This window comes from Megalobrama amblycephala, linkage group LG1, assembly GCF_018812025.1.
Source record: "Megalobrama amblycephala isolate DHTTF-2021 linkage group LG1, ASM1881202v1, whole genome shotgun sequence".
Lineage (NCBI taxonomy): Eukaryota > Metazoa > Chordata > Actinopteri > Cypriniformes > Xenocyprididae > Megalobrama > Megalobrama amblycephala.
This window is the reverse complement of record NC_063044.1, coordinates 9,150,995-9,171,769: the sequence shown is the minus strand read 5'-3', so window position 1 is coordinate 9,171,769 and position 20,775 is coordinate 9,150,995. Positions and strand designations below refer to the sequence as shown.

General features: G+C 38.7%; 2 protein-coding genes across 3 annotated transcripts in view; one reads left to right on the top strand and one right to left on the bottom strand.

The window, feature by feature from the left end:
* LOC125243033 (5-hydroxytryptamine receptor 3A-like) overlaps nucleotides 1-19,777 on the top strand; it is a 36,554-nt gene extending 16,777 nt beyond the window's left edge. For both annotated transcript variants that reach the window (XM_048152276.1, XM_048152285.1), the window contains exons 5-9: nucleotides 3,709-3,881; nucleotides 3,981-4,138; nucleotides 13,246-13,456; nucleotides 18,231-18,362; nucleotides 19,182-19,777. In XM_048152276.1, coding sequence (XP_048008233.1) covers nucleotides 3,709-3,881; nucleotides 3,981-4,138; nucleotides 13,246-13,456; nucleotides 18,231-18,362; nucleotides 19,182-19,459 — 952 coding nt within the window. In that variant the 3' untranslated portion in view covers nucleotides 19,460-19,777. The remainder of the gene's footprint in view (nucleotides 1-3,708; nucleotides 3,882-3,980; nucleotides 4,139-13,245; nucleotides 13,457-18,230; nucleotides 18,363-19,181) is intronic.
* Nucleotides 1-20,775, bottom strand: part of LOC125280859 (gastrula zinc finger protein XlCGF57.1-like) — a 1,316,469-nt gene that overhangs the window by 737,043 nt on the left and 558,651 nt on the right. The gene's annotated exons all lie outside the window — the stretch shown is intronic.

The following is a 20,775-nucleotide window of genomic DNA, read 5'->3' as shown; positions in this document are numbered from 1 at the left end:
AATTCCATGTTCATGATCACCCTGGTGTGCTAAAAAAAATGTAAATATGAATGGGAATATACTTCAGAGATAGTTTACTCATAAGAATTTCTAGGGGTGCCAATAATTGTGGCCAACATGTTTTTGAGAAAAACATGTGAGTTTCCCCCCACTTTCAATTGTTTCACTTCAATGCAAGGTTAGAATTTGTGAATTCTTTGAATGAAAGATCAAAAGGATAAATAATGCAGATTTATTTTTACAGCCACCTTTGCTCATATTTACCAATGGTGCCAATATTTGTGGAGGGCACTGTATATATATCAGTTAAACCATGGTAACCACTAACCAGTTTAACCATGGTATCTGTAGTAAAACTGTGGTAATACAATGGTAAGCTATCCGCTACATTTTTTTGTATAAAACCATGGTTCATTATCGTATGGGTGTTTATCAATGAAATTAATTTAAAATGTAAATTCAACATTTATGAAATATGATCAGTAAGTGAAAAACACTGTTTATAAAAAGACAAGCGCTGTCCTGTGGCAGGTTAGTTGGTAAATAAATGTACTTATTAGTCAGAATACATATTTGAAGGGAAAATAAATTTATAGGAACATTCCAGCAGGTTGAAGATATGAGATGTAAACATAGGCCTACTGCACATGAATTTACTCCCGCATATTATTTTAAAAGGACCTTTATCCCACCCTTTCAGTTTCACCTATGCTTTCCTCAATTCTTTTTGTGTTGAAAATTGAGGCAAGGGTGTCATTGTTTAGAATTAGAGCAGCTGAGTAACACCAGTGAGAGGATTCAGCCTTTTAGTTTTGATTGCACTGCAATGGGGCTGGAGGTAGTTCAGATTTTGCTCCTCTAGTGACGTAGAAAGGGGATCTTATTATAATATTACGGTGTACCAGTAACACTGGTCCTAGAGTGTAGCTGTCCTGCACAGTTTAGCTACAACCCTGATCAAATACACTTGAATGTCTTCAGGATTACTAAAGCTACATGAAGGAAGGTGAGTTTGGTCAGAGCAAAACAGCAGCACTCATCCCTGAGCTTGTGATATGTCCCAGCTATGTAAACATTATCACTGATCTGTTAATGGCTATAATAGAAACATCTGAGCCACTAAGGATGCAGTGGTGTAATTTTATTTATGAAGGGAATGTGTCCAAATAAATTCATATACCAGTATGTGCAAGTCATTTAACGAGTTTGTTTGCCCATATAATCTTTAGGGTATTAGGTTAGCTAATTTGGCTTGCTGTCTACTGAGGAGGGGCTCGATGAAGCATCTTCAGCTTGAGCTCTGATATACCCCCCACAGTGAATAAATAAAGGATATGATTATATAGGGCAAGGTATCTGAGATGAAGGTGGAGTTTGGGGAGGTGGAGGGATGCTGGAACAGCTGAGCATGACGAAAGGTAAGCAGCTGCTTATATACTCTGGCTGTTGATTGGAAGATTAGATGTGCTCGCTCCTCCCTAAATTACGTTTAGGAACTTCACTTATACCAGTATGTGCAAGTCACCAGACTGCTTTGCACACAAGGGTCAGTAAAACCACAGGATTTGCACAGAAGTTGACTCTCAAAGATGGATCGATACCAACTGCCCATTTCATATATATATATATATATATATATATATATATATATATATATATATATATATATTGCTTACTCATCTTTGCACCAATAAAATGCGCAACACTTTATATTTTACTACCAAATTATATGTAATATCTAATTAATTTAACTTTGAATTTAATGGTTTCATTGGTTCCCGTACATAATGCATGATGGGATAAGCTTAGCCTCGATTACTGCTCAGAAGTGGTATTCTAGATAGTGTGGGTTTAAGGCCCCGGTATACTTCAAACGAAATCGAATAACGAACTGATGTGACTTCATTTCGAACAAAATCAGGCAAAAACGAAGTTCGTTTTGTGTTCTTTCTGGAAGTTCGAAACGGCTTGCCAAACAGAACTTTCAGGAAAAGTTCGTTCCAGCTGCAAAACACATTTGTACTGCCATTGGTCCGTGACAATAATGTAATAGGAGGTGTGCGCTAAGACTCCGCCTTCACTCGCGTGGGACGCGCCTTTAGCTCATTTTGTGTGTTTGAGTTTGTTGAGGAAAGATCTCCGCAGGTGAAAACATCACTGGATAGCCGCTTTATAGTACAAAATGAAGTTGTGCTTGTAAAAAAATCCTCCAAAGTGCTATATAAATAGACGTGATGTGACTGGAGTGCTAATTTGCAGAGCTTGTGCTAACATACCCATGTTGTTATGATCAGACGCTTTTCTTATGCTTTCTATAAAAATGCTTGCTGTTTTCTCATTTTTGTTGTGTTTATTTTGGTACTGAGAAGAAAGTGCACGGCACATATTTACATATTCATCTAAACGTCGAGCTCAGCAGTATGGGCGGCGTCAGATGTTCAATTACAGTATATCGCTGATCACACATTTCGAACTTCGTTTTACCCCTAAGCGAAGAACGAAAAAGAACTTTGTTTGAAGTATACCGGGGCCTTTAGTGTGCATTAAAGTGCACTGCACTTGGGCATTTTTAAGACATGGGACTGTTTTGCGCACTTACTTTCTGTTGCATGTACACGCTCTCAAGTGGCCAAGACCGCAAGTATGGGTATTTGAACACAGCAATAGTCAGATGTGCACTTAGGACTGCACGTGTGCATTAGCTTGAACCATCCTGAAAAATTCAGTTTTTGTCATGATTCGAACATTTAGAAAAAACATTTATGAGACACTAATTTCACTGGTAAATTTCAAATATGAAATTTAATCGAAAACTTGGTGAACACCTTTGGAGAATTTGATGTTTCCCCATTCAAAGAGATGAGCTGCACTTGTATATGGAGCCCTGGACATGACATGCAGGAGAAAATAGTAGGCTAAATCATGCACACGATTTACTTATTCGTTCCCTCAATTTACTAAAATGTGTGCATGATTTAGTAAATCGAGGGAACAAAATAGTAAATTGTGTGCACAATTTAAGTTTTTTCTTGCATGTTATGTGCGTGGCTCCGTACTTGTATGCCCAAGAAGCGTTTCAAAGATGGCTGCTGAGTGAAATTACTTGTCTTAAAGGAACTTTGGTTAAAGCAGCTGATGAACTGCTCAGTGACAGGTGATTGGTGGTGCGATTCCTGACGTCAGTGTCAGCAGATTGACAAGCAGATCCTCCAATCGCATTTCACACCTGCAACAAAGTACACACACACATGCAACAACATATGCCAAAAACAAACTTGTATAGTATGTAACATTAGATATAGCAAATGATGCCACAAAATGTGCTACAATGTGCTATTCTTTGAACATTTAAAAATGACAAACACTTGTTATCTTGCTTACTACACTGTACTGAGGAATTAACATGACTTGCATTTGAAAGCACAGCTGTTGCCATTTTTCAAATAAGTGACGTTTATCAGCCTCTGTGATGTATGTGGCTGACAAATGCGGCCTCTAGTGTGTGTAGCCTTCAAAATGAGATACAGCTCTTGATCAGCTGGTTCAGGTGTGTTTAGCTAAACTGCAGGACAGTGGCCCTCTTGGAGCAGGATTGGACACCCCTGACATAACATGATCCTCATAAGTCATTTGCTTTGATTTGAAAATCTGCTGTTGTCAACCACCATGTTTTAATAACCAGTGATCATTTATTTTTTATCCATTTAGCATCAAGAAAGAGTTTGGAGCAAATGATTCTCCAAATGTGCTGTTGTTCAATTTCGGCTTTACAGTCTCACATGAAGTTTTATCTCTGACCACGGCCTGTAAGATGGACCTCTACAGGTTTCCCTTCGACACCCAACGCTGCAGTATAACACTTCAGTCTCCATCATATTCAAGTACATCTGAAACACATCAATAAGCTTTGACAAACACAAGATAACATGTTTTCTTTTAAACTATTTTACTTAATACAATTTTGATTTATTTTACTACAGTGCAGGAGATTACAATTAACACAATACCTGATGAAAAAAACATCACCCAGGAGTCAAAAGAGCGCTTTCAGGCCCAGGGAGAGTGGGAGCTCCTCGATATAACTTATATGAAAGATATCCTCAGTCAGTGGATTGAAGTGGATCAGCTGATATATCAGGTACAGAGCACAGTGTATGGAGTAATAAATATATCAATAAAATTATAAAAACAAAAACCACTACTAGTTGACGAATTTGAAAAATATGTGCCAAAAATAAATTGTATTATTAGATTTTCATTTCAACCCTTAAAAGGCAACCCATTTTTTCCTTTTCAATTTTACACTAAAGTGTGGAATTATACTATAATATAGTATAGTATACAGAATTTTATTTGTTATTTTACTATTTCACTTTCATTGTCAACATGTACATTCTATGTGAATGTTGCTCAAAAGAGGAGATTATATATATATATATATATATATATATATATATATATATATATATATATATATATATATATATATCTTAAAGATAAGGTTCTCACATCAGAAGGTGCACAGATGTTGCATGGAAGCCTTGAATGTGAAGGGAGATGTGTGTATGTCTATCAGCATGAAATTAAAACAAATTGTAAACACACTGGCAAGTATAAAAACAAAATAACAATTCAGAAAACACAATGACAAGGCATACCAAATGGAAAAGTTTGGTATATTTTGCGAATGGAATACTTACAGCTGATTGGACGAGACATCAATCAAGATACGCAGAAAGTAGCAGGCTGCGGCAGTAGAAAGTCGATTTGTGTGTATAATCATCTAATGCCGAGTTCACTCTGCACGATTTTAGCCCCATTTTTCACTCGCCAGTAGGTTTTGCAAATCGCTGACAAATGCCTGGAATCAATGGCAAATCGATGCTCATTCAGCCGAGTGACAATCACACAATGTGAATTATCAAAAATGTGATCTGAGTGAATCGCAGATGAGTTGCCAACGCCCATCCCCTGTCAGCGATTCAAAATCCTATTGTGTGAAATGTATTCTGACTGAAAATGACATTGCCGATGACCTACAGCCAAGATACAGGGCAGCAGGAAGTTCGGGGAGGAGTTATCAACCTGAATATCAGTATTTTAATAGATATATTTACAAATATATCAATCAGAAACAAAACAAAAACAAAAAAAAAACATTTGCTTGACCAGCTGGAACAAGGAATCAGGGACCAGCTGATCAGGAACAAAGCATGTGGCTGCTTCTGAAATCAGAAATCAGAAATACTTTCCTACTACATAGTAGGCGAAAAAAAGTATGTGACAAAAGAAGTATGTCTGAATTCACAGTACTCATAAAAGAGTAGGCAAAAAGTACCCAGACGATCCCTACTACTTCCAGTGAAATTCTGAAGTGTGCATATGATGAACACTTTACTATCCCATGAGGCAACAGGAGAGGATTTATGAATGGAGGTGAAGCAACGCAACTGATGTTGCTTTTGTTAATCCATTAACATGTACTTAAAAACAAGAAAAACATCAAAACATATCCTGCATTTTTGTTTACATTTCTCACTGTTACAATCAAAGAAAATAGATAAAGATGGTTCACTCCTGTTGCTCATGAATGGGAGAAACTCCAATGTGCGATATGTCGGAATACATCACACCTTCTAATCGAAAGAGCCAATGTCTGATAGGCAAAGTAATTGCATCACTGCATCTGTCGTTAGAAGCTCCGGTTCCCATAGAAACCTGAGCGCTTAGGACTGCACATGTGCATTGGGTGGTCTAGTCTTCAGTTCATTAACAGACTTTCCTTGAAAGGTACTTTGGTACAATCATCCATTTATTTATTTATTTATTTATTCAAGGATAGCCCCTTGAGATGATCCATCTCTTTTTCAAGGGGGTCCTAAAACACAAGGATGGCTGTTACATATGCAGCATCACAATACATCCCACATTATACAACAAACACATAACAATAACACATACCCAATAAATGATTAACAATTGTCCTGCTTAACACGTCCCCAACCCTATTCCCTCAGAATCCTCAACTTTTAATGGTGACATAATCTCTTTTACATTTAATTAACATTAAGTCATGTCCTTTGTAAAATTTCACATAATTCATACAAGTTATTTGGTATAAATTAATATAACATATAGTTACTTCTGATACATATACAAGATAGACATTCATCTGTAGTAGAAATACCAGACATGGAAATAGTAGTATTAATAACATTTGTAATATGGTACATCAATAGCAAGTACAAGGCGTATTTAAATAGGAGTATAACGAAGATTTATACAATTGTAGTGTCGTTATAGAACGAAGAGCAACTGGCAAGTTATTCCAATCTGACGGAGCCTTAAAGCAAAAGGCCTTCTTTCCAGTTTCTCTTTTAACTGAGGGAACTCGAAAGAAAGGATATGTTAAATTTCTAAGAGCATGTAAAGACCTAAATGGTACCAGATATTGTTTCAAATAATAAGGAAAATCATTATGAATGCACTTAAAGGTTAAGATTAACCAATGGAATATTCTCCTTTCTTTCGGCTGCAACCAATTAAGAGAGTTATACATTAGGCAGTGATGAGTGTTGTATTGACATTTTAGAACAAATCTGCATAGTGAGTTGGTTAGTATAGTTATAGGTTTAAGAGCAGATTCTGTTGCATTTTGATAGATTACATCCCCATAATCAATTATTGGCAGAATAAGTTGCTGTACTATTCTTTTCCTAATCATTAATGTAAAGCTATTGATTGATCTGTAGAGCTGACCAAGACATGCATGGACTTTTTTAGTTATATAATCAATGTGTGGTTTAAAGGTAAGCTCTGGGTCAACCCACACCCCCAAATATTTAAAAGAGTCTGTGCTTTCGAGTTGTTTTCCATCTACTAAACATATGGTCATGCTCTGCAGATTTAGACCCGGGCACTTTGAAAAAAGCATACTGAAAGATTTTTTATTATTTAAAATAAGATTATGCTGAGTGAGCCAAGATTGTATTTGATTAAATTGAAGTGACTCTTGTATATTAAGTACATTTTTGTTAGAGCTGTAGATAATAGTGTCATCAGCATACAGATGGATTTTACATTTTTCAATTATTCTAGACATATCATTTATATAGATAGAAAATAATAGGGGCCCCAGAGATGAGCCTTGTGGAACACCTTTAGTAATTATGTTAGTCTCTGAAGATTTACCCTGTACCATGACAAATTGTTTTCGACAATGTAGATAAGAATTGAACCAGAGCAGTACCTCTCTGGAGACACCAATTGAATAAAGCTTGTCCAACAAAAGATAGTGGTCAACAGTGTCAAATGCTTTGGTGAAATCTATAAAAATTGCACCAGTAGACTCTTGCTTATCAAAACCTGTATAAATATCATTGGTGAGATTAAGTAAAGCTGTTGTTGTTGAGTAGTTAGATCTAAACCCTGATTGACAGGGGGATAAAATATTATTGTTATTGACATATGATGATAGTTGATTAAAAATTAATTTTTCAAATATCTTTTGGACAGCACATATAATTGAGATAGGTCTATAATTGTTGATATCTGTAGAATCCCCCCCTTTGAACACTGGTGTTACTCTGGCACATTTCCAGATAGATGGCAGTGAATTGGTTATAAAAGACAAGTTAAAGAGCTCTGCCAAGGGATACATAAGAATATAATCAGCATATTTTACAAATTTTGCTTCAATACCGTAAGGCCCAGCACTCGTATTGGTTTTCATTTTACGTATAACTTTAAGCACTTCCTGTGGTGAAATCATTTTAAAACAAAAAAGATGTGAGGGAGTTTCATTTTGGAAAGTTGCATTCCAATACGGTGTTGGTCGTGACTGGCTGATATTTGAGAAATGTTCATTAAAAATATGGGATATTTCTTCTGGCTTAGAGATAAAACCATCATTTACACAGATCTGTTTAATCAGATTTTTGTTGTTGCGATTAAGAACTGCATTTAGCTTTTTCCAAAATTGCCTTGGGTTATTAGTGTCTGGGGACAGGCTATTTTTATAATAGTTGGATTGAGCATTTCTAGTCCTAGTTTTGCAGTCATTGCGTAGGCGCCTGTAAACCTCCCAGTCATCAGGGTGTTTACTGTTATGATATTTATCCCATGCTTTATCTCTTAGTTTATAAAGGCTCAGTAAATCAGAGCTCAACCATGGCAGAGTCCTTCCCTTAACCCTTTGAATTTTATATGGGGCATGTTTATCAATCACGTTCATTACTTCAGAATAAAAAAATTCCCAAGCATCATCAATTGTAGGGATTAATGACATATGATCCCATTGTATACTGAGTAAGTCATTTCTAAAATGGTCTAAATAAAATTTTTTACATTGCCTAAATTTTATAAATTTAGGTAGTGATTTTGGTACTTTAATTTTCCATACACAGTATACGATGGAATGGTCACTCATACAATCCGACATTACCCCCGATGTAATTATTCGTTCTGGTTGGTGGCCAAGATCCAATCCAGAAGTGATGATGTTTGGCTTTTAACCCGGGTAGGCTCATTAATTAGCTGAGTTAAATTTACGCTTTTAATTAAGTTCTTGTCCTTAGTAGAAGAATGGTCAAGCCAATTTCTATTAAAGTCACCTAAAATTATTAATTCTTTTGTGTTGCTTTTGTCTAGTGAGCCAATTGTATTTAATATATTTGACAATGAGTCAGTTGGAGCAGAGGGGGGCCTATAAATACTACCCACAATTAATGACTTATTGGCATGAAATATTATTTTTACAAAAATACTTTCAAAATTAATTGGCTCAATAGAAGATACAATACATTTAGAATTGAGACTCATGTCAACATAAATCACTACCCCACCTCCTCTTGTGCCTCTGTCAGCTCTATATATTGTAAATCCTTCAATTATAATTTCAGTATCTGCAATATTAGAATGTAGCCAAGTTTCCGAAATTGTTATGATATTTGGTTTATAGCAGGTGACCCAGGCCCGTAGAAGGTTAATTTTCGAGGGTAAACTCCTTATATTTAAATGAATTATTTTTAAACCTTTTACTAGTTCTATTTTATTATCTAATTTAATATATTCTTAAAAGTGGGATTTCACTGGGACAAGAGTTAGGCGATGGTGAGCAGGGCAACCTAGACAGACATATACACACATACACCCACACATATACATAGACATACATTCTATCACAAACATAGACATCCAACGACAAAGACAAACAAAGACTTGCGTGAAACATATTTGTATTCTTGCATGTTTCAGCAGATCCAGGTATTAATGAAGAAAAAAATAGAAATAATAGAAATAATGGCTTACCAAAAAGAAAAGAAAAAAAAAAGAAAAAAGAAACCTAGTTTGAATAAATGGTAAGCACAACATATAAAATTAATTTACTATTTCATCTTTCTATTTTGCCAATATCAGCCATAACCAAAACCAAAAGCGAGGGCCTATGAAAAGTCTGCATTCCAATTTTACAACAATTATTACATCATCACGTTATAGCTTGTATGCACTTTACGGCAAATAGCAAAGTCTCCTGTTCAGTTATGCAGTTTATCAAAACTTTGCCAAGTCTTCAAGAAGAAGTCATCATAACTGTTTTCTAATGGAAGCAAATATTTCAAGTGTTCTCAGCCTATGACCAAACAAATTTAGTATCATATTTCTGGTTGATAAGGCCACATTGACTGTTCATAGTACTCACTCCATAGATGAAAGAGACTCGTCCTGACGAATATAATTCTCAGCGTCGGCTGGACAGCGGAAGCTTCTGGCTTTTCCATCCTCATGTATCCGCAAAATACATGGGTACATCATTGAATACTTGATATCCATTTCCCGGAATTTCTTTTTAACAGCATCGAACTTGCGGCGTCTTTTGGTCAGATCAGCGCTAAAATCCGGGAAAATATGGATTCCTTTTTTTCTTTAGCCAGACGTAGAATGTGGACCTTATCCTGGAACCTGAGAAACTTCACCAGAATCGGCCGTGGTCTGTCGGTTTTGTTCCCAGACAGAAAAGTTGGAGTGCGATGCGCCTTCTCAATAGGAACCGAAGTCGGAAAACTTTCCTTGCCCAGGAGCTGTGGAATTAACTTGTTCATAAATGCGATGGTATCCCTGCCTTCAGACTTTTCAGGAATATTTATGAACCGGAGATTACAAGCACGGCTCCTGTTTTCAGCATCGTCAACTTTGGCTCTGAGGTAAATGTTTTCCTTTTCAAGTAGCTTTACGCGTTTGGTGAGATCCTCGACATTGTCCTCGTTGGAGCTCACTCTTTGTTCCAGCGTATTTATCTGGTCACTTATTGTTGACATAGAGCCTTGTATTTTTTCGATGCTTGCTTGTATTGGTGCAATTTTTGCATCAATATATGCATAGATGTCAGTTTTAGTCTGAAGAATTGCATCCCAGATATGCTTGAGTGTGATATCCGCGACTTGCTCCATTGTTTGCTGGCGTGGTCTTGCGTATTCTCAGTATAGTTATCTCAAAATTACTTCATTAAGAAGCTTTGTTGTTTAATTACTTCACAAACCGACCAGATATACAGAATATCAATGGTTAAAAGTCAATTTATATCAGAAAACCCTGGATCTGCCACACACACTCAGAGTCAGGCAGCCATCTTGGTTTTTCGTGATTTGTATTATGATGTTTTATTGATGTTTATCCATCTCATTGTGATGATGTTGACACTATAACTTCTACTTGTAACCTCTGTGCCTCCCCAGTGTGGAAACTAAGTATTTACCCACAGATTAAAAAGGGATTTACATGTTGAGTTTGACAATGTAAAATAAAAGGTAAAATGAGTAGCACTTACAATAAGGTTTTGTGTTACAGTTGCTTACGCAGGAATCACTCGACAAAGGAGATAGGAGATAATATAAGTCTTTACTAGAGGAATCCAACAGATACAGGAGTACACGCAACACAACTCATTGTAAACAAGACCGGATAATGAACATAGGGAAAACAGGAACCTAAATACACAGAGTAATGAAACAAGATGACAAACAGCTGTGACAAATGAGTTAGTGTCCATGTTGACTGATGATGGCGGGAAAACAGAACAAAGGAGATCATGTGACATAAACAGAACGTGACTGAATATGTAACATTACGCCCCCTCCCGGAAAGGCGTGTCCTCGCGCCGTAGAGAGAGGGGAAGATGAAGATGGGATGTAGGTGATGATGTAGGTGGTGGTTCGGGAGGCGGACGGCTCACCGGGAGGAGGCAGAATAAAGGAGTCCAGGGTGGTGCAGGAAGTGGTGAATTGTAGTGGATGACCTTGAACAGGGACAGGCTGATGGTACCCCAGTGCACAACCAGGGTTGTTCTCCACGACGACATCGCTGGAGGGAGGAGCCGAGGTGGAAGACAGCTAGATGACTTCATGGCGATGACAGGAGGCGATGTCGGCGTGGGAGCCCACCGCGTAGCCCCAGAGCCGATGCTGCGACCGGACACTGAAGACCTCGGCGACCGCGACGGAGCCGCAGCGACGACCCCCTGAGGTGGAGGCAGGGATCCAGAGGGCTGAGGTAGAGCTGGGGCGACCGAGGGTTGAGGTGGAGCCTGAGGGAGGGCGGAGCTAACCGCAGCCGAAGGGGTGGAGGGCCGGAGGGCAGCGGACGGCCCGTAAGTCCATGGCGTAGGTTGAGTGGAGTCCGACCGAAGTGGAGCCGACGTACCGAGGGAGTCCAGCGAAGCCGAAGGTCCGATGGTCACTGGTGACACCGAGGGTGGAAGGAGCACAGGCGTGGAAGTCAGGGCGTCGGGTCAAGGTGGACTGGAGCATGCAGAGGTTAAAGGCGGAGCCAAGGACTCCCGAAGCCCTGGAGGAGATGACTCCCAGCAGTCCAGCGATGTAACCACGCCACTGAGAGGAGGCAGAGGTGGAACAGAGGGGCTGATGGGAGACAGTGAAGACAGGGTAGCAGAACTGGTTGGGGACTGAAGAGGGTCTTGCAGGGTAGAACAGATATCCATATGAAAAACAACAGTCTCAGAGTCATTTTGGAGTGCAGGTGGGAGAGGGAGGATGGGTGGGGACAGAGAACTTGGGACATGATAAACAGATTCCAACAATAGATCCAAGGGTTCAGTATCTCCAAAATGACATAGATCCCATGCAGCATCCAAAAACTCACTCTCAGTGGCGGGAGGGTGGATAGGGCTCACTTCCATGCCCTCGATGTCCACTAGAACTCCCTCGGCGGTGGATGTAGCAGCCGGCTCGCACACCTGGTCAGACTCGTGGTGCTCAGGCTCCCTCGCGTTTTTCGGCTCGGTCGCTCCAGCAGGCGCTAGCTCAAACGTCGCGGGGGAGTTACTCACGTGGTCTGCGGTGGGCTCAAGCTGTAGATCCTCGCCGTCTGGGTGGTTTTGGTTGTGCACTGGGTCGTGAGTGGGGCCAGCACCCACTCCACGAATTCCTGGAAGCTCCCCCAAGGACCCTTCCCGGATAACTGTGCCTTTGTAGAGCTGTTGAGTCCGGCGATCAGGAACGAGCACAGGATGTCATCCGGGAAGGTGACGAGAGGGGCTAGGAACAAATAATCCGTTAGGTGTTCCTCGAGGGAGCGAGTTCCCTGTTCAAGGCACATTAGCAAAATGGGTGCAAAACAAAACGGAAAACAAAACACTGAACACGAAAAGAGAGAAAAAAAAAAAAGACTTTTATAAGCACGACGCTTACAATCACTTTTGTTGGGTCCGGTCTTCTGTTACAGTTGCTTATGCAGGAATCACACGACGAAGGAGATAGGAGATAATATAAGTCTTTACTAGAGGAATCCAACAGATACAGGAGTACACACAACACAACTCATAGTAAACAAGACCGGACAATGAACATAGGGAAAACAGGAACCTAAATACACAGAGTAATGAACCAAGATGACAAACAGCTGTGACAAATGAGTTAGTGTCCATGGTGACTGATGATGGCGGGAAAACAGAACAAAGGAGATCATGTGACATAACAAACAGAACGTGACTGAATATGTAAAATTTTGTTAGTTAACATTAATTTTACAAATTTAGTTACCATGAACAAAGAGCTCTCTAATTCAATTATTACTACTGGTAAGAGACCCAACTGTTTTTTTTCTTTTAAACTGGTATAATGCCCACACATATTTAATTTATGTACTCTCTTAGTGTTCTCACTGTTAAAGTCTATTGTGATGCTTATGTTACTCTCTCTCTATCTCTCTCTCTCTTTCTCTGTATGGCAGATCACCATAAAAAGGAGACCTCAACTGTATGCCATAAAAATCATAGTACCAGTATTTTTCTTCCTTGTGCTGGATGTGATCTCTTTCTTCATTGATGCAAGAGGAGCAAACAAATTGATCTTTAAAGTGACTTTGCTTCTGTCTATTTCTGTGATGCTGCTGATTGACAATGACACACTGCCCTCTTCATCTGAACGAATCCCACTGATTGGTGAGTTTAACCTAGATTATTTAATATACAGTTGTTTTAACTGTAAGTGAGATTGACCCTGCCACTAACCCAAAGGCTGGGTAACACAAAAACTATCCAACCATGAAAAAAAAATTAATAAATAACCCAATAGGCTCAACCAAGCATCTGGGTAGAAAAAAATAACCCAGTGTTTTTTTAGAGTTCAGAGCTCTAACCTCTTCACCATGGTTCCTCAAATCCAGCCCCAGTGTGTTACTGTCCTTTAACGTTTAGTTCCAACCCTAATCAAAAACACTTCAGAATTACCTAAAATTACAGGTACTGTCACAGAGTCACAGCAAGCACCAACCAACACATCGTCACCAGATCTTCATGCTCCACCCACTCATTCACAATCCCCTGAGTTTTGATCACCTGCATCGCATTGTCAGTGACTCAGTGTCACTCCCTGCGCTCAGTGTCTTGTCTCGTCAGACTTAAGGCTGGTTCACACTGTGCGATTTTGGCCACGATTTGGTCGTCTGAGACAAATTTTGCAAATCCTAAAAGATTCCTATAATCCTGACTTCTCCTACAACGAACGTCAAATTGTCTTCGTTTTTCAAGACAAGCCATGATCAAATTGCCCTCTGGGAATCCAACATCTCTGTGACAGCCACCATTAACTCCTTCTTCGCTCTCTTCCGGGAGGTGTTCAGACAAAGCACTGCTGAACTCTCCATACATGACCAAATCTTCAATCTACGCCAAGGCGATGAATCTGTGAGTATGTATGCACTCTGTCTTCACACTCTGGTGGCCGCTAGCGGCTGGAATGAAATGGCTCTGATAACCGCCTTTCGCCAGTGCTTGAATACACACATGAAACAACTAATGGTTGTGTATGATGATACTATGGGACTGGAAAACTTAATCCAAAAGACCATCCATGTAGCCCAGCACTATTGTGCATGTGTGCTTCTCACACCCGCTGCCAATCCTTTGCCCGCCACACCATCTGTCGCCCTTCCAGCACCTGAACCCATGCAGGTTGATTCATATCGCCTGACCCATGCGGAACATCAGAGAAGAATCCAACAACACCTCTGTCTGTGCTGTGGGGGAGAGGACCATGTGATTGCTGTCTGTCCCAATCTGACCACCATGCCCAGTGGTGAGTACAATCCAGCTGCCTGCTCGCATTGCACCACTCACGAGAACACCTGTGCATATCCTTAACTCTGGCTCCACAGGGAACTTCATCAAGAAACAGATTCTCCAGAAATTAAATGTACATCACAATCGCTGCCAACAGGTTATCCGTATTCAAACCATCCAAGGAAAACCGCTGGGCCGTGGTCACATTCAACATTTCTTCCCCACACTGATGCTCCGCATCAGCTGTCTTCACGGAGGAAATCACATTCATGGTGCTGGAAGGATCCACCGCGGACATCATCCTGTATCACATAACACACAGCACCAACCACACAACACCATCTGCACATCCAGTGGAACACAGGTGAGATCCTCAAGTGGTGAAGAATGTTCTAAAAATTGTTTGTCTCCTATCAGAAAGTCTTCCTCGAACCTCCGACCATCTTCTTCAGATCCCAGCGTCCTTCCTGTCCTCTCCACGTCCAATGAAAGTCTGGAGACTGAACTCAAAGTGGAAATTCCTCCTGAATACCGGACATTCCAGGATGTGTTCAGAAAGCGGTTGGCAACACCACTACCACCTCACCGGCCATGGGACTGTGCCATCGATCTGCTGCCTGGAGCTACCCTACCCAAGGGTAGGGTTTACCCACTGTCCATGCCAGAACAGAAGGCCATAGAGGAGTACGTTCAGGAGGCACTAAAGCAACGTTTCATCCAACCTTTGACATCCCCTGCCGCTTCAAGCTTCTTGTTCATGGCTAAGAAGGACGGAGGCTTGTGGCCGTGCATTGACTACTGTCACTTGAACTCCCAGACTAGGGCTGGACGATATGGCCAAAATTTATATCACGATATAATTCTTAATTTCGGTCGATACGATATAATTTCGATATCGATATGAACTATATAATAGCCTCAGAAAAACTGCCAAGAACGGCCACAACGGATGTCTGTACCTACAAACGTCTGAAAAATGAATTTGCCAAATCTATGAAATCTCTTCCTATAAAACTATATAATATTTTAGAAATAAAAACAGTACAAATAAATTTATGTTCAGCTTTTATTTGTATTTAGCCTTCATACAAACATAAAAATAAACATAAGACTCACTCACTTTAGTAATATTAACATTTTTAACATTAAACTATAATGTAGGCTGATTTTATTATTCTTAAAGGGTCATGAAACCCCAAAACACTTTTTTTGAGATGTAAATAGATGTGTATAGGCTGCACATCATTGAAAACACTAAAGGTACTCAATGTTATTCATAAGTGAAAAATAGTTATTTTTGCATTTTTCATAGCGATTTCTGTCTTCCTGTTTGAAAAGCTGAGTCGGAGCAACGTCACAAAATCTGACGTAATCGTGTACTTTCGGCCCAAGTATGGGCATGGTCGAACATGCTGACGTAGACCGTTTCGAGCGAATCTCGACATATATATTCTTGACATAAAGCTCATTTAATCCAATCACTGCGCTGTAGTATGCATAAGATTATAATTGCAGTATTATGCATGAGGAAGCATCACTTCTCTCGGAAGTGGATTGTTTTGCTGTAATCTACCAGCACAAATGGAAAATATGTTCGCATGAGATCGCATTACAGCAGAGAATTCAAATAACACAAAAGTGCTGCTCATTCACCTCTGCCTGCTCTAGCTGCGTTCAAATACGCAAGCCATAGGCTGTTTACCTCAGCACAGCACGTGTGTTGTTTGTATTTTGCTCGCGATGCGGTCAGAACTGGAGTTTGAATACGAACACATGAAAAATAAGATTGTTTTTATGATATACAGGCGGAGCGCGCACATGCTCGGTTTCAGCGCGGAGCTCCACGATGAGTTTGGTAACACTAGCCACGTGACACATAGCTCATACAGAATAAAGTATCCATGTTTAAAGTTTTTATTTCACACATTCTCCTGCACCAAACATTAACCAGCACAGCGTAGTTATGTACACATACTTTCATCAAGTTGTGGAAGCTTGTTCCGTCGCATTTGCATCAGGTGTACTCATTTTGTAAAACTTGCCGCGTTCGCGTTTGATCTTAGCGTACCTCTGTTGAGCACTGACTGGTGGCTACATGTCTCTGTGGTGTACGTCATCATGCAAATAGCCAATCGCGTTCTGCTCTTTCTAACGGCTGCGCCTCAAGATGCTGTAATGTATATATCGAAATACCGGAAATGTGTTTAAAAATCATATCACCGTTATCGAAAAAAATTATATCGCGATATATATTGATATTGAATTATTGTCCAGCCCTATCCCAGACAGCCAAATTCATTTAGTGAAGTTCCTAAACGGAATTTAGGGAGGAGCGAGCCCATCTAATCTTCCAATCAACAGCCAGAGTATATAAGCAGCTGCTTACCTTTCGTCATGCTCAGCTGTTCCAGCATCCCTCCACCTCCCCAAACTCCACCTTCATCTCAGGTACCTTGCCCTATGTAATCATATCCTATATTTATTCACTGTGGGGGGTATATCAGAGCTTGAGCTGAAGATGCTTCATCAAGCCCCTCCTCAGTGGACAGCAAGCCAAATTAGCTAACCTAATACCCTAAAGATTATATGGGCAAACAAACTCGTTAATCACCTTCCTCTGGTCCCGGCGGCTCTGGAACAGCTACGTGGAGCTCGCATCTTCTCCAAGCTGGACCTGCATATAACCTCATTCGTATACGCCGGGGGGGATGAGTGGAAAACTGCCTTCATTACACCATCAGGAAACTATGAATACGGGGTTATGCCATATGGCCTGTCAAACTCTCCCTCTGTGTTCCAGAACTCAATGAATGAGGTGTTCTGGGAGTTCCTCAACCGGTTCGTGGTGGTCTAAATTTAAAACAAACCACTCTAAATCACTGCCATAAAACTATCATATAAACCTCTGTTAATTCTCAGTAAGAACTGTAGTATGAAAAAAAAATTGGACTGAACTGTAATAAGTTATGATTCTGAGATCTTGAGAGATCTGTTAGCTGCCAGTCATTTAAATTAATTCAGGAAATTACTGTGAAATAACCGTTTTTCTGTAAAACTGTTAATTTTTATGGGTATTTTTTTCAGTAGTGAGGAAGAAAATAAATATCCCTGAATAAAAAAATTGAATTTGGACCTGTAATAACTGTAATGATTCTTTGAAATGCCAAGCCATACCAGATTAAATATTATTATTTTAAATGAAGTAAATTGTAAACAAGTCAACTGCATTAATGTGCACTTGATTGGCCCAATGTCGCAATCCTGATTTAGACTAAATGATCACTGGGTTAATCTGGGCCACACTTTCCACCAACAATCAGCTCATGTTGTTTGCCATGGTCCATGCTGTGCAATCATTACCACTCATGGCCTAGCTCTGGCTGACAGGATACATGCTATTGCCCACAAGAGGCCAGCAGTGTCACCTAGAGGCCTCATTTGGTCCAAGGTCGCTTGCTATGGGATGTCACATGCAACCATTTAAATTGTGTCTGTGTCTATGTGGCATAAACATAAACAAACAAACAAAAAAAAAAAAAAAATGGAAATCATACACTGTTTAATTTAAACAACAACTACTAAAATCAAAGAGGTGTTATTTTAAAGGTCTTAGCACAGGAAAGCTGTTGCAGTCATAGTTTGCTGTTTTTCACAGGGATTTATTGCTGTGGGATTTTCTGTCTCATTGGCATCAGCATTCTGGAGACCATCCTTGTGAATTTTCTGAAGACTAAAGGAGATAAGATGAGATCATTGGAAAAAACAGCCGCTGTTAGTGGCCGAGATGGTAAGAGTCGATACTTCTAATTAAGAAGAACGTTGTCATGTGTTTTATACTTTTACTTCACAAATGAAGGTTTGTTAGTGAAATTAAGTTTAAGAGTTGTTTGCTTTTTTCACTTTGGTACATATGCAAAGAAAAGCAAATACATTTAAGTAAATTGCACTCCAATACATGAAAAAAAATCCTTGTGCACCTAAAATAGGACCAACAGTATGGATGGATGGATGAATGCATGGATATAGCATTGGAAGTCTTAAATTAGCCTATGTAAAACCATGTAATTGTGTAAAAAACAAACCAACCCAAAACCACATAAGTTTTTTTTTTTTTTTTTTTTTTCCTCTATAATGGAATATCAGCAAAGATTTTCATCAAAAATCATGGTCCCACTTTATATTAGGTGGCCTTAACTACTATGTACTTACATCAAAATAAGTACAATGTACTTGTTGGGTTCATATTGAATTGCAAAACACTTTTTCTGCTATTAAGGTGGAGACGGGTAAGGTTAGGGAAAGCTTTGGTGGTATGGGTAGGATTAAGGGTAGGGGTAAGGGTTAAGGGATGGGTCAACAGTGTAATTATAAATGTAATTACAGAAATTAATTACAGATGTAATTACATGCAAATGTTTAAGTACAATGTAAAAACATGTATGTACACAATAAGTGCATTGTATCTAATGATTAATTTAAATGTAAGTATATAGTAGTTAAGGCCACTTAATATAAAGTGGGACCAAAATCATAATATATACAAACAGACAAAACAGTTTATGCTTTGCTTTTTTTTTTTTTTTTTTTGCTCCCTCTCTCTTCACAGACAGAGACCTGGAGAAACTTACAGACTCAGATATATACGAGAATACCAGTGAAGAGCAGATATGTACCTCCGACGGTCTAAAGCTGATCGTCACTAAGGCTCCAGCTCAGCTTCCAACTCAACAAAAGGATCAGCCTCCAACTCAGCAAAACCAACGAGAGAAGATACCTCTGTCCTGGACCAGAGTGGCAAAAATCATAGATGTGACCTTCTTGATTCTTTACATAATCACTATTATTGTGTTTATGTCTGTGCTTTGGAAGCTTTGGATCCCATAATGAAATCTTATGTACATGATATATCATACAATAATATATTTTATTCAGAGTTTATATATATATAAATATATATATATATATATATATATATATATAGAGAGAGAGAGAGAGAGAGAGAGAGAGAGATTTGATTTTTAGAAAAAACTTTATTACAAATAACCTTTATTACAAATAAATTCTTCTCTTTTTTGTATTAACTCAAAAATTAAAAATAAAAAAATAGTTCATCAGCAACAATTGTACACAAAACACTGCACTTACACCATTTTAAATCAAAAGTAGAAAGATCACACATAGCTTTATAAAATCTAAAATCAACCAAAATTCTTGCTTTAAGTAAAGACTTAAGTAAAGACAACAATAATATCATCATTACTTTTTTGTTCTATTTTGCTCTTCCTACTCATGTAGATTGCCAACTTAGCTTGCCCAAGGATAAAGTTCAATAATTGAAACTTAGCACGCTCTTTTTGTGCATATTTAAAACCACAAATAAAAGTTTCAGGATAAAAACATACATTAAACTTATTACACAACTCTTCTACCATTACAAGCAAAGGTTTAAGTCTGAGGCATTGCATAAAAGCATGAAAAACAGTCTCTTTTTGAGAACAAAAAGGACAACCTGAGTTACTCTTACACTCAAAAAAATTGAATTGTTGGATTTACTTAAAAAATAAGTGTCAAGTGGTTCCACGCAACAATATTGAGTAATTTGTACAAAAAACTATTTAGTTAAATGAACAAAAGAAATTCAAGTAAAGCTGACAAAATTTCTTTGAGTAAATACAAATCATTTGAATGTCACTATTACATAATGTTTATATGTGCAGTTTACTTAATAATGTTATGTTGATTACGTAAGGTGAACACATTTCTTTTTTTTTTTTTTTATAATCATTTAAATAAAAAGGATACATCATATCAGAATGCAGCCCCTCACCCCAAAATGCACTCAAAAAATAACTAATTGAACAAACTCAATTGAATTGAGAGCAGGAATTTCATCCTATAAGCATGCGTATATGTGTGCGCACAGCCTAAACACAGCCTAATCACTCTTCTGCATGATGGTAACCACAAAATTCAAAAACATTACAGAAACTACTCTAAATGTCCAACATAACTGAACGTTAAACACTAACATAAACTAACAACATCTTTCCCTTTACTGAAAAACACATAAAATAACACTTTAATCCCTAAATTTACTCTCCTAATGCAGTCCCTTGCAAAGCATGCTGGGAACTACGGATCCACTGCACAGTTAGTTATGTCAACAATAATGTGTGCATTTCACACAGCAATGTTAAGTT